General features: G+C 39.7%; 1 protein-coding gene across 2 annotated transcripts in view; it reads right to left on the bottom strand.

The window, feature by feature from the left end:
- Positions 1 to 2,155: 2,155 nt before the first annotated feature.
- Positions 2,156 to 18,599, bottom strand: part of TM2D1 (TM2 domain containing 1) — a 49,200-nt gene continuing 32,756 nt past the window's right edge. The window contains exons 6-7 of one of the 2 annotated variants that reach the window (XM_004699382.2): positions 4,125 to 4,264; positions 2,156 to 2,482 (exon numbers count right to left, since the gene is read on the bottom strand). In XM_004699382.2, the coding sequence (XP_004699439.1) occupies positions 4,154 to 4,264 (111 nt within the window). In that variant the 3' untranslated portion in view covers positions 2,156 to 2,482; positions 4,125 to 4,153. Of the gene's footprint in view, positions 2,483 to 4,124; positions 4,265 to 18,599 lie in introns of those variants that run through there. The other variant, XM_045292050.1, reaches the window with a different exon arrangement.

The following is an 18,599-nucleotide window of genomic DNA, read 5'->3' as shown; positions in this document are numbered from 1 at the left end:
GACAGGGCAGAACTGCCCCCCCCTCGAGGATTCCAACTTGGAACTCTTGACGGAGAAGATGGTCTCATCCTTCTCCCATGCCACAGGGGGTGGGTCCAACTGCTGCCCTTCTGGTTAGCAGCTCAATGTGCAGCCCACCACGTCATCAGGGTTCCTGAAGGAATGACAATTTTGGCCCACTGCTCTAAAAGCAAGACTATAATATATTAATACACACACACACCCATGACTGAACATGTAACCAATACTATCACAACTACTGAAAAACAGCTATGAGACAGTGCATCATGAAATGGGGGGAGGGGGCGAGACACACACACACACACAAAAACCCTGACAACTTAAATGCATTCAGATTAGTTTAATAGTGAGTAAATAAAACTCCCCCAAATCACATTGTTATGTGTGAGGTAAAAGGAAAAACCTTAAGTGTACTTCCCATGTAAATTTAGTGACTTATAGTGAAATTAAAGCTTAAACGTTATCGTAAATTGACTTTATTTCTATCGTAAATTGACTTTATTTCTAGGCTTTATCAGTAACCCTTTTGGAATATTGTTCATTTGAATAAGTACTTTGCAAAGCACATGCTTTGAAACAAATGTCCCATCTTGCCAAGTTAATAACCATAACAGTTATGCAAAAATCAAACTGAATTTCCAGATCTAACTGCAAGTATTTCTTATCTAACCCTTTTGGGACCAAATTATTTTTGTCTGTAAGATTTTGTAGCTATGCTTTTTCCCCACTAATGGAATCCATACTGAATCACTTAGTGCTTAAACATTTTGTTCGGTATGTATGATGCACTTTGATGGATCTTTTGCGAGGCATTTAGGCCCCCTTGGACTCAGGTGGTAGCACGGGTAGGATGTGGTATGAAAGAGTCACTTATATATTACCTAATGGGCATGTTGTCGGGAGACCAGTCCTGGAGAAGAACATCATGCTCGGTAACCTAGAGGGACCGTGAAAAAGAGGAAGCCTCTGTGGATTTGTTGCATAGGGGGCATTGCGTTTATGTCGAATGTGATAGAATAATTTGGAAAAGATGTCAACAGTGGCTGTACAGCACGAAGAATCAATGATTCTGAATTATACAAGTAGAAGTTGTGGAATTGGAGAATGTTGTGCATATTTTTGCTACAATTAGAAAAAAATTATATGAATAACTATGACTACAAGGAAGAAAAAAATGTTCTAGAATTGAATATTATGAAAGTTATACAGCTCTTCTTGGTATGATTGAATTACTGAATGGTATGACAGGATACAGTGCTAATAAAAACTGTTAAGAGGCAGGTCCTCCACAAGACGGCCTGGCACAGTGACCGCAAAGGGACCCAACCCTTACACTTGGTAGACAACAAATATGTTAACGACTGAATCACAGAAATGATTCCTGATGTCCACTACAAGCCAACCCAACTTCACTTCATATACCAATATTTCATGTCTCACCAACAAGAGCTGTTCCTGAACACTAGAAAATACAGTTAACTGTACTATAATGTACATGACTCAGCAAACTGAATGACAAAAAATTGCTTTTTACTCTTGAGTAATTCAGATCCTATTAATATTAAAATTGGCACAACTGTTATTAAAGGCAAGAGCGTGCGCGTATTATGGAGGATTAAATTTCACGTATTCCCCAGTTCTTAAAGCTACGAGTGTGGGAAATCAGGGCCCATCGCACAGGTGCTGCTTTCTCCAGACCCTGGTGCACCCTGCAGGCACTTGTGCAGGCATATGCTGGCGGGGCTCGCAGATGGAGGACATGAATTATCTGGTTGGTGTTCCCATCTTGTCCGTTCAGCTTCAAATACAACTGCATTGACCTAGATGAGTCAGCATCTGGTTTTCCAAAAGCAAAAAGGAAGAAGTTCACACTTCACAGGCCTGAATTAATGCCAGAAGATTCCAAGTTGCCTTGAGGTTTCCCAGAATCCCTGATGAGCTTTAGCTCCCTGGATACCAAGGCAAAGACAGATCTGGAAGCTGCAGAAAACCAGGTGGCCTGTCATACACAAGAGTGCAGCCTCAGGCAATATAAACGGAATTTGTTCACACCGTGGATTAACAGCTTTGGAGGATCAAGCTGCAACTACAATCAACATTTAAGAATGTTTTTATAATAACAATGCACTAAAAATGTGAATAAGTCATGTTTTTATTTTTCAGAAGTGAAAATGACATGTGGCAACTTGCCCATGGAGAAGACATTAAAGAATATTAGGGTAATAAACTACCTATCTCATAGAGCCTTAGGAAGACTTTATTGTCATACAGCTCTCAAATAAAGTCCTATTAAATAAATATCGTAATAGTATGGCCTTTTAACTGACACAACAAAACAGAATGATCAATAACCAAAACAATTATATAAATGCATAAACTGGTATGAGAAGGAGGAAAGAGTCAAATTTGGAAATCCATGCACTGGGAGGAAGTCCTCTATGAAAACAAGGAGACTCGAGTCCTGAAATAGAAAAAAGGCAATATGTTAAAATACAGTATTTTAAGAGTTCAGCAGCAGACGCACATGGCAACACTTCATATACTCAAGGCATTATTTTCCTTCCTCTTGAAGTACTTCTATGGACATAGAGAGATCTTATGAATGACAGTGCAGACACCTGCCTTCTCAGTGGGTTCTGCAACTTTTATAATTCAACTCTAAGGGTGGAATACCATGACAATGTTTTTATAATAGACTATAGTGAGCAGAGTGGGTTTTTAATTGTACTTGTTTAACTGCTTTTCGCATGATGGTCTAAAAACAATCCTTCTGCTTTTGAAAGAGACACACATTTAGAGTAAAAATAATGTCATGTGCAACCATACAACTCTTCTCCCCAAGAATACAACCACAACAGCCTGTTGCGCTCCAATGGATCTGGCACACAGCGGCTCTCTAGGACGGAGTGGGACTGCCTTGTAGGATTCTCAGGGCTGGAATCATTGGAGAAGCAGATCACCACAGCTTCCTCCCATGAAGTCACTAACTTAGAGATTCCAACTGCTGACTGCGGGGTTAGCAACTCCACTGACCACTCTGCAGGGCAAAAGGCCTGGTGATCTGTGCTCATCCAGACCACAGCCTAGAAAAGCGCACGGGGCAGCAGTGCTGCTACCGTCCTGAACTGCATGACTCATTTCGACTCAAAAGCACCTAACACAACACTGACCAAGACAGATAGCCTATCTATCTGCCTCTCTCTGTCTGCCTGTCTCCCTCCCTTCATTATTCTGAAAGCTTACCAAACTCCTGAGAAAAATCTAGTACCAGGAGACTGTCTATTGGGAAAAGAACCTGAAGAAGAGTAATGAAAATATATGCTTACAACAGTGAATCCTAGCAGAGCTAAAATTAAACAGTGCTGCCTGGTTTTTCTGGGTCTGGGTCTCTTAAGTTTCCTGCCTTTGACCAGGGTATAGCCTTATGACTTTTCTACGTACAGCTCCTTGTAGTGGGAAATGTTTGCATTTCCCTTCTCTGACAAGTTTCCACCTTATACAGGTTTCTGCTTTTGCAGGTTCGAGTGTAGTGGCCTAGTGACCCAGAAGACTGATGATGTCTGACATCTCCAGGCTCATTACCTATTTAAAGCTAACATCAATCAATACTTCTGCTAACCAGGGTCAAGCTCTAGGTCAGAACATGTGCTTACAGGCACCAGTCTAGGTCCCGGACTCTTCTCAACGTTCAAGTTCGAAAACGAGATGAGAAGACAAAGAATGGCTTAAGGGTCTGTGCCCTGTAGGCAAGAAGGACAGCAGGAAATAGCTGCTGTATTGAACTGTGTGTAACCCATCATTTTATCATGCCCACAAGACTACGAAGCATCATTTTACTTTGATATAATATTTTCTTGTGAACTTTGTCTTCTCTGCAAAGAAATATAATCTGCATTTGGAATAGCAGGTGTAATAGACATCCCTCCCACAATAAAAAAATAATAAAAATTTCAAAAGATTACAGATGCTTTCTAGACCTATGTCCTGAAACATAAAATGAGAGGCTTATACAAGTTAATTTCAAAACATTTCTTAAGTTTATAAATTTCACATAATTTTATACAGAATAATAATAATCAAGATTGGATATGCTTATCACTTACTATTTCTTTTTGAAAATATTTATGGATATTTATGGATATAACTGTGTTTTTCTAAATGTTTCATTAGTAATACTCAATCTTGTGAGTCTGGCTCCATAGTAGTCTATAATGTAACTGCTTCCATCTGACGGTCCAACAATCTGGAAAAGAAAAATTTCAAAATTACTTATTTTATAAAAGATATAGTAAAAAAAAAGATATAGTCAAAATTACTTCTTTTATAAAAGGTATATTTTATAAAAGATATGAGTCACTTTTATTAGGTGCCCAAAGCATAATACCTACTCACTTACTATCTCATTATCCAACATTTTACATTTACAACAATTTTGTAAAAATCCTTAGGTGGACCAGTGGTGTGAGTGGCGAAACAGGGAGGGTAAAGGGTGAGTGGGTAGGAAAGAGGGAACCGATTACAAGGAACTATATGTGACCTCCTCCCTGGGGGATGGACAACCAAAAAGTGGGTGAAGGGAGACATCGGACAGGGCAAGATATGACAAAATAACAATTTATAAACTATCAAGGGCTCATGAGGAAGGGGGTAGCGGGGAGGGAGGGGAAAAATGAGGACCTAATGTCGGGGGTTTAAGTGGAGAGAAAATGTTTTGAGAAGGATGTACAAATGCGCTTTACATAATTGATGTGTGTATGGATTGCGATAACAGTTGTATGAGCCCCTAATAAAATGTTTCCAAAAAAAAAAAATCCTTAGGTGGCTCCTCTGATGGTCCAGGGTTACATGGGGTTATGACCAAGCCATAAAAGGACTGGGGGCCAATGGGCTGTGGACCACCTTGCCCCGCTTCTGAAATATCCTGATCTCATCAAGGAACGTGGGTGGGGAAAAAGAGTGCAGGGCAATGGTCGGACAACACAAAAATGTGGGCAGGCAGGGGGAGACTAGGCAAGGCCCCAGAGGCACCAGGAGGTCTACACGGGAAGCAGGGACAGGGAAGTAGAAAGGGAAGTACACCCAAGACTGTAGCAGATGGAGGATGCACAGGTCCTTGCCTGGGGTGGCTGATCAGCACCACCATTACCTCCTCAACTCCAGCACACTCCACAATGGTGGAGGAGGCCTACTGAACTGCACATATCTGGAGATGTGTAGAGGTTGGATGGGGGTGGGGGGCACTGGCAACAAAGATGACACAGCCACTGAATCTTACATAAAAGCCAAGTCTTTGAAGTCAAACCAGGTTAAGGGATGAGCAATGGAAATCTTTGAAATCAAACCAGGTTGATAAGTAAGGGATGAGCAATAAAAATCTAACTCAAACCAATATAAGCAAAATAAGTTATCTTATGGCTCCTATCCTTAGAAGGGCACTGGAGTAGCTCATGGATCAAAAGAAGGGCTGCAGAAACTAAGGCCTCAAAATTGGAAAGGCCTGTGAGGCTCTTGGTTTGGCCTCTTTAGCTCTTCACTTAACTCTGCTTGTCTTCATTCTGCAGATAGCAACCATCTTGATACCTGTTGACTGCCTAACATTCTTGGATTTACATCTTCCAAACTCAGTAGCTTCTAACAAAAAGCAAATGATCCGGATCAGTGTTTATAGTCCAGTTCCAGGGAGGGGTCTTGGAAGGTCCTTCCCAATTCCAGAGAAGGGCTTTCCACCACTTGTCTGTCCATTGGTTGTACTGTGGTGGCTTCGTGTTGCTGTGGAACTGGAGTCTATGTCACGGGTACTTCAAATGCCAGCAGGGTCTACAGGTTTCAGCTGAGCTTCCAGACGAAGAGCAGACAACGAAGGAGGACGTGGCTCCTCACTTCAGAGGAGGGCGCTGAAAACTATGCATCGCTTTGAAACATTGTCAGACATGCAGGTGTAATGAATCGGAGCAGGACATGGTCAGAGAGAGTGCTGGAGGGCGGGCCCCTCAGCGTGGAGGGACTCTGACTGTGACTGAGGGGTTGCTGATTTCGTGGAACGGGGTTAAGCAGGGTGACGCCGAGTTGGTGGAGCCTTTGAGATCTTCCTCTGCTGACAGGGCAGGACTGAAGGGAAGAAACAGGACCTGTAAAAATCTAATGTTCGGAACATGGAACGTGCAAAGTATGAATCTAGGAAAATTGGTACTCATCAAAATAAAAATGGAATGCATAAAGATGAATATCCTAGGCATGAGTGAGGTAAAATGGACTAGTGACCACTCTGCATTAGAAAATCCTGTGAAATTAATATGCCAGAAATAACATAATCAAGAAGAATGGTGTGACACTGTCAAAAAGGACACTAAAATCAACCATGAAGTATACTGCTGTCTGTGATAGAATTTTATCTATCTGCCATCAAGGAAATATAATCAATACAACTATTATTCAAATGTATGCACCAACTACAAAAATTCGTGATGAAAGAAAATTAGTGATGAAGAAATTAAAGGATCCTACAAATGCAATGATCATCATGGTGGCTGGAATAAAAGTTGGAAACAAAGATGAAGGAACTGGCGTTGGAAAATATGGACTTGATGATAGAAAGGAAGCTGGAGATGATATAATTTTGCAAAACCAACAATTTGCTCATAGAAAATACTTTTTTTCAATAAACAAAAGGCAATTATACACATGGACATCTCCAGATGGAATACACAGAAATCAAACTTGAAACAATGGAGCAGCTCAGCAGCAGCAGCTAAAACCGGGCCAGTAACTGATTGTGGAATAGACGATCAATTGTTTATATGCAAGTTCATGTTGAAGTTGAAGAAAATGAAAACAAGTCCACGAAAGCCAAAATACAACCTTGAGTCTCTCCCACCTGAATTTTGGGAACATCTAAAGAACAGATTTTATGCATTCAACATTAACGACAGAACACCTGATGACATACGGGAGGACATCAGGACCATCGTTGAAGAAAACAAAAGGTCATTAAAAAGACAGGAAAGAAAGAAAGGATTAACGGGGATCTCAAAAGAGACTGATTTGCTCTTAATTGTAGAGCAGCTAAAGTAAATGGAAGAAAGAATGGAATCAAAGAGCTGAATAAAAAAATCTTTAGGGCAGCTCGAGAAGACAAAACCAAATATTATAATGTGCAAAAACCTAGAATTAGAAAATCAAGCAGGAAGAACATATCTTAAACTGAAAGGACTCAAAATGAAGCCTCAAGATGCAAGTTTGAAAGATTCTATGGGGAAACTATTGCAGGAATGATGCAAGAAGCATCAAAAGAAGATAGCAAAAATACAGTCACTGTACCAAAAAGAACGAGTTGACATTCCATCATTTCAAGAGATAGCATATGAGCAATAACCAATGGTGCTGAAGGAAGAAGTTCAAGCTACACTGAAAGCATTAGCCAAAAACAAAAGCTCCAGGAATTGGTGAGATACAAATTGAAATATTTCAACAAGCTAATGTAGCACTGGAAACACTCATTTATCTATGCCAGCTAATTTGGAAGACAGCTACCTGGCCAACTGACTGGAAGAGATCCATATTTGTGCCCACTCCAAAGAAAGGTGATCCAACAGAACACTCAAACTATTGAACAATATCATTGACATCTCATGTCAGCAAAATATTGCTGAAGATCATCTAACAATGGTTGCAGCAGTACATTGACAGGGAGCTGCCAGAGGTTCAGGCTGGATTCAGAAGAGGAGGTGGAATAAGCAATGTCATTGCTGACGTAAGAACGATTTTGGCTTAAACGAGAGAATATGTTTGTTTACAGAGGATGTTTACTTGTGTTTTACTTCCTATGCAGAGGCATTTGACTGTGGACCTTAATAAATTATGGATAACCTTGAGAAGAATGGGATTTCCAGAATACTTGACTGTGCTCATAATGGATCCAGAGGCACTTGTGCAAACAGACCAACGACTTACTGCATGGTTTAAATCAGGAAAGAAAGGTGTGCGAAAGGGTTATAGCCTCTCCACATTTGTTCATTCTGTCTCCACAGCAAATAATCAGAGATTACATGAGGAATGTGGCATCAGGATTGGAGGCAAGTTGATTAACAACTCGCAATATGCTGATGACACAAACTCTCTTGCTGAAAGAACTGACAGCACTTGCTGACGAAGATCAAGGATTGCAGCTTTCAGGATGGATTACCACTCAACGTAAAGACCAAAATCCACACAGCTGGACCAACAGGTCACATCATTGATTAATGGAGAAAAAGTTGAAGTTGTCAACGATTTTGTCTTGCTTGGATGCCCAGTGAATCCTTATTGGAGGCAGTAATCATGAAATCTAAAATGAGTTGCATTAGGTAAATCTGTTGCACAAGACCTCATTAGAGTTTTGAAGGGCGTTACTTTGAAGACTAAGGTCTGTCTGACCCAAGCCTTAGTATTTTCAATTGCTTCATATGCATGTGAAAGTTTGACATTGAATAAGGAAGACCAAAGAAGAATCAATGTATTGGAACTGTGGTGCCGGAGAATATTCAAAGTACCACGGACTGCTAAAAGGACAAATAAAACTGTCTAGGGAGTATGTCCAGCGTGTTCCTTAGAGGTAAGGATGGCAAAACTGTGCCTTTCTTCAGGAGAGACCAGTCCCTGAAGGGGCAGTGAAAAAGAGGGAAGTCCTCAGTGAGACGGACCGGCACAGTGGCTACCACAGTGGGCTCCAGCACAGGGATAGTTGTGAACGTGGGGCAGGACCAGGCAGTGTTTGTTCTGTTGTGCACAGGGTCACTGGGGTTGGCACGGACTCGGTGGCACCTAACAACAACACAGGAAAGGCCTGGACTGATCTGCTCGGCTCCTGATGGGTCAATTACTCCATATGTGGGAATAGAGTTAATATTATTCATTCAAGCCTTGGTTAACGTATCCATCATCCATGAAGGAGATGGAGCAGTGTGATGGAAAGTCCCACCAGAACCATGTGAAATGGAAAAGAAATGGGTAGAAAGAAACAATACATGTTCACTACAATTAACTTGCCCCCTTAATCACATTTGTGGAAACCTACTTTCTATGGTCTCTACACACTATACACTATCTTTTAAGGTAGCAATCTTTACATTATAGCCGTGAGGGTGAACAAAGATTAACCAAAGTTATGTGCACCTAAAGAGTTTTTAAGGGCACCCATTTGGAGATCCTTAATTCCCACTAACAGACTATGTAAAAGCGGTATCTGACAATATGCTTCAGTGAGGGCATTCTACTACCCCTGCCCCCTTGCTACTTTATGGCGCTCCTTTCTCTAATTTCACAAAGTGAAACATAACTCCTAGTAAAGAATACCTTGAGTCTTATGAACCTTGCCTAGAGATTAAAAAGCACTGACACCTCATATAAAAGGATAATTCAAAATACTGAATTTAGGAAAACTCCTTTATATCATGACCCCAAAAATAAGCTCCTATACATCTTGTTTAAAAGATTTGTTCTCGAAAACATTTTACCTATCTTTACTTTAAATATTTGTCAACATTTGTTTATTTATTTCTTTATTTTAAATCATTTTATTGGGGGATCATACAGCTCTTATCACAATCCATACGTACATCCATTGTGTCAGGCACATTTGTACATACATTGCCATAAATTTGTATATTTAGGCTGGTTTGATCAACTGTGGATCATTAATCATTATCATTCAATCCAGAAATAACAAATAAAAAATATTTTCATATTAATGGATAAGTATATTTTAGACATAAAATATATTACATTAAATTCTAAAAGAAGGAAAACAGAAATATAAGAGAAAAAGAAACAATGTAAAATTCACAATGGCTTAAGTGTTCCCTCATCCTCTTTATTTGTATGTTTAAAATGCTACAGTATTTATATTGTTAGGTGGATTTAAAAATTGATGCATCAGTTTTATTTAAATGTGTCAATATTTATAAACTGGAAATTACATTCTTTGCAACTACTTAAACGTATGATGGAAAATTTAAATGTCAATTTTAAAGTGTGTGAAGGGAATGGACTTAAAAAATTATTTTAGGAGTTATACAACCAAGGATTTGTAAAGCAGTGCTTTACAGTATTTCTAAAGTCCAAAATGAACCTTGTTCTCAAAAACTATTCAGCAATTATTTAATTTCTACAACAGTACAGATCCTGTGCTAGGAATTGTACATATAACAGTGAATAATATATAATCTCTGCCATCAGGGAGTTTACTCTGCTACCTGTTAAGTATCAATATTCAAATAACACTTATAAGGTATTATGTGCCAGATAGTAGGTGCTGTCATGAACCTTGAATTACTTTCCAAAAATGTAACTGGCTTTAATATTTATGCATGTTATTTACCTTTTTACTGCCCAAGGTCACAAAGGAAACTACTGTGAACATCTAAAGGAGAAGGCTCAGTGGCTAGAAAGTGCATGCTTCAGAACCTGAGAGGGTAAAGGAGGCGGGAGCAAAGAAGGAAGTAGGGAGAACCCTTAATTATTCTCTTTGGCCCAGAGGTAACAAATCTTACAACTACCCATCTCCAGATCACTGCTGTAAAACAAACTAGCATATCATAAGGTAACTTGGAGTTTCTGCTACTTGCAGACAAAAACTCCCGATGATGCGTTTGTTTCCTGCACACCATTGCCAAACCCCCAAAGCACAGCAATGGTTGCTATGTCCTGCTAAAACTGTTTGAAAAGCTGCTGCAAATACGGCCAGAGTTGCAGCGATAGCATGAGACAGAAAACGACAACAAAAGCACCTTTGGATTGTGGTCTTCTCAGTGCAATCTCTGCTCTAAGGTCACACTGCCATCTCTATCTCAAAAGGAGGGTGATGCAGGATGATCTCATGACGATCTGTAACCATACACGCAAGAAGCTTTTCCCAGAGAAACTCACATTAACAGGATCTAGGATGTGATATGCACATCTTTGGGGGGACATTTTTGGTCTACCACACTCTCCTTTTATGGGATAATGGGTGGTAGTTTGGAGGAACTGAGTACAATTTAATTTCATTCATGTAATTTCTGATGTTTGACGCATTAAATTGTATTTAGAGTTTGAATGTCAACATATATATACACACACACACATTCATATACACTTACTTAAAGGCTTCATAATAATTGTAAAGTATATAAGAACAAGAGTAAATAAAAAAACACACATACACAAATAAATATTAAAATGGAGAATATTATAAGGTGACCAAATTTACTATCGTGTTTCTCCCTTTCATCCTGGGTCCCCATTAGGCATTTACACAAATAAGGTACATAAATACTTTGGTATCTATGACTTGAATACATTATTATTTTATTAAAACATGTAATATTTGATTAGAAAGATATTTTAAATGTATATGAAGAGTACTGTTGTCAATCTCATTCAGTTTTAGACTATTTCCACATTATATAATAATTTTAAGATACTTCCATGTACTGCATGTATCTAGGTTAAGTACTGTCATTGCTGTCAGGTGTTACAGAGGACGAATCGAATGCCTACTGACTGACCCACGTAGGATGATGCCAACTACTCACTATCATATGTAGTGCTGTAGAGGCATTGTGTACATGTCCCTTTATGGACAGCATTTCTGACGTATGTGTCTGGAGTGTCCCTTCATTTATTTATGAGTTATTTAGGTACCGTATGGTATGCTTCACCTGTCAGTTTACTTTGTCCATTTAGCTATTAGGCTCGCTATAAATTTCAGCCTTTGAAGAAGTACAGCCAGAATACTCCCTAGAAACAAAGAAGGTGAAACCTCAACACACATACTTTGAACACGTCATCAGGAAGGTCAGCCCCCGAAGAAGGGCATCAGGCTTGGTAAAGTATAGGGTCAATGACAAAGATGATCCTCAAAGCAACGAACTCACGCAATAACTCCATCAGTGGGCCCAAACAGAGCAACTACTGTGAGGGTGACCCAGACCTGGCAGTGTTTCCGTCTATTGTACGTAGGGTAACTATGATTGACCAACTCAGTGCCACCTAGCAACCCAGTTTTCTCATTATCTACAGTAATTACTTGTGTATTCTCTATCAATTCCTACTTTTTGGTGTTTCTAGCATCCTTTTAGTCAGTTTACATTGATTAGAGTACCTGCTTAAAATAAAATTTATAAATTATGATATAGTCCGTTCCCTTGATTTATTTTTCTATTTCATATTTTGCTTTTGGAATTTTTTTTAATCATTTTATTAGGGGCTCATACAACTCTTATCACAACCCATACATACTTCCATTGTGTAAAGCACATTTGTACATTCATTGCCCCCATCATTCTCAAAAACTTTCCTCTCTCTTAAGCCCCCGGCATTAGGTCCTCATTTTTCCCCTCCCTCCCCGCTCCTAAAGCCATGAAGATCATCCCTTCTATTGAAAGTGTTAGCTTATTTGAACACTGTTAATGTGGCTGTGTCTATAATTTATAAGCTTATTTTGACTCTGTCCGTGTAAAGTACATTTTTGCTTACACACATTAAAGTAGCATTCTAAGAAAAACAAACTAACTAAAAGAAAACTATATAGTTCCCAGTAAGTCCTTTAACACCTAAAATTTAGCAACAAGCATAACCCCTAATTAATGCCTCTGCACTGCCTTTAAAATCACACTGGACAGGAAACCCAGTAAGTATTCTATACATTTCAAATATATTGAGAGAATTGAGTAAAAGGAAGAAATATGCAACTTTAGAGACACGACCTTTTTCCAGCTAATCCACTTGAATTTCTCCACATAAAGAATGTAAATATTGGGTTAGCAATAAAGTTTGGCGCTCCTGCTCTCGCTCGGGGGTCTCCCCATGAGGTGAGCATGCTGCCATTAAAAAAAAATGTAAATATTAAAAAAGACCAGCCCGTCTCCCTGAGACCAACCTAACCTTGTGCCAGAGGTAAGATGACTCAGCTATCTCTAAGCAGAGGATAACGATGCAACCCATATCCAGTCCAGTTTCTCTAAAACTGTAAATTTAGCCCTTAAGAGTCTCTTGAAAGTCAAATCCCATTTTTGAGTCCACAGTTTCCTTCTATGGGTGGTTAATTTTAGGATGAGGCTATGAAAATCGCTTGGTTAATCACATTTCAATTAAGCATCAAAATTCCTACACAGTGCCAAAAGTTATGCATTCAGAACCTCTGACTTCATTTGATTTAAAGATTGTTTATATTACCTTCCAATGGCCAATATAAGCAGCAATTCTTAAGTTTATTTCCCAAGGAAAATCAAGTTTGGAATTATTCTCAGAACTAATTAAAGATAATTACTCTGTTTTTAAAATATCTTTCATTCACAGAGTAAAAATCTGCCCACTGGGTAAGTGAATTTAAGGATAGCTAGCTAGCAATTAAGATGACACGACAGAGCAGAAGCTGCCCAAATCAGCAGTCACCTCAGTTTCCCAGGGAGTTTATTCACCAATAAATCAGACCAGGATTAAATAAATAATGCTAGCTGGAGCCCTGGTGACGCAGTGGGTTACGCACTGAGCTGTAACCGCAGGTCAGCAGTTGGAAACTAGCTGCTCTGGGGGAGAAAGATGAACCTTTTTCCTTCTGTACAAAGTTAGTCTCAGAAACCCCCAGGGACACTAGGAGTTGGTATCCGCTCAATGGCAATGCATGGCTTTTGGCTTGGAGAGGCTGTCAAGCCTGCTCTGACACAGAACAGGATGAAATGCTGCGTGACGCTGTGCCAGCCTCACAATCACTGTCTGAGCTCGCTGCTGCAGCCGCTGGGCCGGTCCATTTCACTGAACGTAAAACTTGTACACTGACTCCAGCAAACACCATGTCCTGTTGTAGCAATTGGTCATTGAAGGATCTGATATCCACAATATGTTCCTTGGTTTTTATATATTGCTATCCTGTATTTAGTGAACTATTAGACACTTCAGACAACGTTCCAGACACTGACAGACATAGGGTGGTTGCATGTCCAATTCCTTTCTCTGATCAACAGCAATCTACTTCACAGGACAAAGGCAGAGACTGCACATTTCACAACTTGAACTGATTTACACAGAGCTGAACCTATAGCCTTAGGTTTATTTGTGCTCAAAACTAATATGCACATTAAAATTTTTGTAAAATTAAGAGAATTTAAACTAAATAAAATCCTTTATTTTTTTTAATTCTACAGTGTCTGAGGAAAAATTTATTTTTGATAATAAATGGAATCTAGTACCTAGCTACTTGGGATAGACTATGAACTATCAGGCAAGAATCCTAACTCATCTTTCAATCAATACAGTAGTACCCTGTTTCCCCAAAAATAAGACAGTGTCTTATACTAATTTTTGCTCTCAAAGATGCACTATGTCTTATTTTCAGGGGATGTCTTATTTTTCCATGAAGAAGAATACGGTACACATTTGTTGTTGAACTCTTTTTGCGGGATCTCTGATTAAAAGAGACTTCGCACTTCCTGTCTGTTCCGGCTGCGCTGCAGCCAACAGTGAGCTGCGTGGCGGCGCCTGCCACTATGGTCCAGTTATGGTAGCTTCGGGGGGGCCTTGTTATCGGGGAGGTCTTATTTTCAGGGGATGCCTTATATTTCAGCAAGAGGCAAAACCGTAGGTAGGTCTTATTTTCGGGGGATGTCTTACTTTCGGGGAAACACGGTAGGTTTTATCTCATACCTAAAGTTAGTACTCACTAAACCCATTTTAAATGATGAGATAAAACCTACTCTAAGGATTGAATTATGTACCCATGGGAATATGTGTGTAGCTTTTCTGGTTGAGTTTAACCAATTAAATTGTATCTGAGAGGAATTATTGACAGGTGATGGATAAACATAATGGGTAGGAGGGCAGAAAAGAAGAAAAGAGGAAAAAAATAATATATAAACATGTCTTTGTTCATATATATATATATACACACACACACACACACACACATGCAACAAAGAAGCATATGGACTTTGGGCCTCTACTTAAATCTTACCTCAGTTCAAGAACGGTTTATTCTAATAATGTAGCATTGTATGATACTCACCTTCCTGACAAAATGAGTGAATAAGCAAACATGGTGAAGAAAGCTGATGGCGCCCACTATTAAAAGATATAGCATCTGGGGTCTTAAAGGCTTGTAGTTAAACAAGCAGCCATCTAGCAGGGAAGCAACAAGCCCACATGGAAGAAGCACACCAGCCTGTGAGATCATGAGGTGTCAACAGGAAGGGGTATCAGAAGTTCAAAAACAAGCAACCAAATCAATGTGAAGGGGTGTAGATGTAGTGGAGACCCAAAACCCACCTGTAAGATAATTGGACAGTCCCTCTCAGAAGGACCACACGGAAGGGACGATAAATCCTGGGTGCGGTATAGCACTGATGCACCACATAACCATCCTCTAGTTCTTCAATATTTCTTCCCCTTCATATTATGGCTTTTGTTTTACTTCATTAATCATATTAGATTTATATATTTTCATTGTATATTTAAGATCGCTCGGTACATGAAAGCCAAGATAGATAACCCTTCAGAAACAATAACAGGAGTAATGGTTCTCTGGGGGTATGAGAAGAAGGAGTGGGGGAAGAGGGAGCTGACAGCATTGATGACTGTATAACCCCATTCGATGGGATTGAACAACAGAATTGTATATGGTTCTCAACCTTCCTAATGCCGCAACCCTTTCGTACAGTTCCTCATGTTGTGTTGACCCCTAACCATAAAATTATTTTCTTTTTTTTAAAATTTTTTTTTGATAATTTCACTCAATCCCCACATTTTCTCCAATAATCCTGAAATTTTTTTTATTCTTGAAGTGTGACAAGAAGTCTAGCATGTCTATCACAGTAGTCTTTTCCATGCAAATAATAATGGTTTAATTCATAAAAAATTATAGCTAGTCATATTCTTTGCAACTTCCACAAAAGTTTTTCTCCTCCTCTTGATGAGTCAACACAAGAGAAATTGAAGTAAAATACTAATAGGCTTCAGTTGAAAGTCATTGTTAACAAGGTTAATTTTGATATTTTAAAATTTCATTCTCGTACTTCTTGATATATAATACCATGTGATTATTTTTATGCCAAATGTTTTATTTTTTTTTTTTGAGTGAGTGAGAGAGTGAGTAAGTGAGTGAGTGAGTGAACGAGTGAGTGAGTCAGTGAGGGAGTGAGAGTGAGAGAGAGTGAGTGAGTGAGTGAGTGAGAAAGAGAGTGAATGAGTGAGTGAAAAAGTGAGTGAGTGAGTGAGTGAGTGAGAGAGTGAGTGAGTCAGTCAGTGAGGGAGTGAGAGTGAGAGAGAGAGTTAGTGAGAAAGAGAGTGAATGAGTGAGTGAGTGAAAAAGAGAGTGAGTGAGTGAGAAAGTGAGTGAGTGAATGAGAGTCCATAAAATTATTTTCATTGCTACTTCATAACTGTAATTTTGCTACTGTTATGAATCGTAATGTAAATATCTGATATGCAGGTTGTATTTTCATTGTTACAAATTGTACATAACGAAAGAATAGTGATTAATCACAAAAACAATATGTAATTATATATTGCGAAATATTTATTTCTAATTACAAATAAATGAAGTTTTGTCTGGAAGCATGTTGTAGCATAGGCAATAGTCTTCACAATGGGTACTCATATGTGGGCGTATCTGCATGTGGGCAAACCCGCATGCAGACAGATTGAGGGGTGGTGTCTCGGTTCCCAAGACCATCGGAAATGTGTTTTCCAAAGGTCTTAGGTGACCCCTGTGAAAGGGTCGTTCGACCCTCAAAGGGGTCATGACCCATAGGTGGGATCATATACGGTATGAGAGTAAAAAAACTATTATAGGGAATAAAGATAAGTATTCCTGGTTGTGGGGGAGGGGCTGAGGGAGGGGATAAAGGGGAGATGATATCAAGGAGTTCAAGGAGAAAATGTATTAAAACCGATTGTGGTAGCAAGTACACAATACTGTTTGAACTGCTTGATGTGATTGAACTATGGATTGTTGTGATATCTGTAAGAGCTGCCAATAAAACGATTAATATATGTATATATATATTTAAAGACATTCTAACTCTTCCACGTGTGGGGAGCCTTGGTGGTGTACTAGTTACTCCTAGGGCTTCAACCTGCAAGATTGGCAATTTGGAAACCACCAGTACATTGAGTCAATCTCTTTTGAGAGCTAGCAGGGCCAATTAAGTCAGCAGAGATGGGGGAAGATAAATACCGTGCCACACGAAGGCTGACAAGGAGCCTAGGAGCTTCCCCCAGAGCCGCCAGAGAACTACCCTAGAGGCAGCACCCTAATTTTGAGCTTCTAGACCCCTAAACTGTGAGGAAGCATTTTCCCCCTGGTTTTTGTTGTTGTTGCTATTGTTGAAGTCATTCACTTGTATTTTGAAGCCACTCTAGATAATGGACTTTTTTCCTTAACTCTTTGAAGCTCTGGAGTGCTGGTGGCATGTAGTTGGTTATGCACTAGACTGCTAACTGCAAGGCCAGTAGTTCAAAACTACCATCCACGAAACCACTTTCTGGGGTTCGATCTGCAAGATCAGCAGTTTGGAAAGAAGCAGCCATTCCATGAGGAAACCAGGCCGTCCACTCCTGCGACGACTGAGCCTCGGAAGCCCCAGGGGCAGGTCTACTCTTCCTTGGAGGGTGGCCTCGAGTTGGAATAAACTCAATGGCAGCAGCGTAAGAAAGAAGGAAACATATACGGTTTATCAACCAACTTTCATTTTTATTCATTACCTCTCAAGCTATACTGTAAAATCTAGAACTTAGTCTGAGAACCTAAAGGAAAACAATGCCTTTTTGAAAACTATCAATTTTCACTTCCCATCTTCCCGTAACTAGCACAGAGCCACATTTTCACAAGGTGTAAAATACACATTTATTGCAACTCAGCAAAAAAAAAAAAGAAATTGAGGGCATGCTCTACGTTTAGCATAATCAATGGTGCTTTAAGGGATTTCTAAAAATCCTTTTTCCTCAAGTCATTTATATCTGGAAATTCGAATCCATGTAGGCGAAAGTTAAAAAATACAAAGCACTACATAGCCCAATGCTAAGTCAGTTGGTTTCTACAAAAATGTCAAAGATTTAATAAGTTTTATAAAATTTGATTTTACCTTATAAATCAAGCTTGACCAGCGCATATACACAGGTACAGATAAGAGCTGGAAACAAAGGGAATCCAGGACAGATAAACTCCTCAGGACCAATATTGAGAGTAGCCATGCCAGGAGGGTAAGGGGAAGTTGGGGGGAGAAAGGGGGAACCGATCACAATGATCTACCTATAACCCCACCCTGGGGGACAGACAACAGAAAAGAGGGTGAAGGGAGACATTGGTCAGTGTAAGACATGAAAAATAATAATAATTTATAAATTGTCAAGGGTTCATGAGGGAGGGAGGGTGGAGGACGCAAGGAAAAAAATGAGGAGCTGATGCCAAGGACTCATGTAGAAAGAAAGTGTTTTGAAAATGATGATGGTTACCAGGAGGGAAGGGGGAGGTAGCAAGGGGGAATGGATCACAGGGAGCCGCGTATGGCCTCCTCTCTGGGGGACGGGCACAGCGGGGTGGGTGAGGGGAGGCGCCGGACAGTGTAATG

The sequence above is a fragment of the Echinops telfairi genome, unplaced genomic scaffold (genome assembly GCF_000313985.2).
Source record: "Echinops telfairi isolate 266 unplaced genomic scaffold, ASM31398v2 ScPeMD7_443;HRSCAF=831, whole genome shotgun sequence".
Lineage (NCBI taxonomy): Eukaryota > Metazoa > Chordata > Mammalia > Afrosoricida > Tenrecidae > Echinops > Echinops telfairi.
This window is presented reverse-complemented; position numbering and strand designations above follow the sequence as displayed.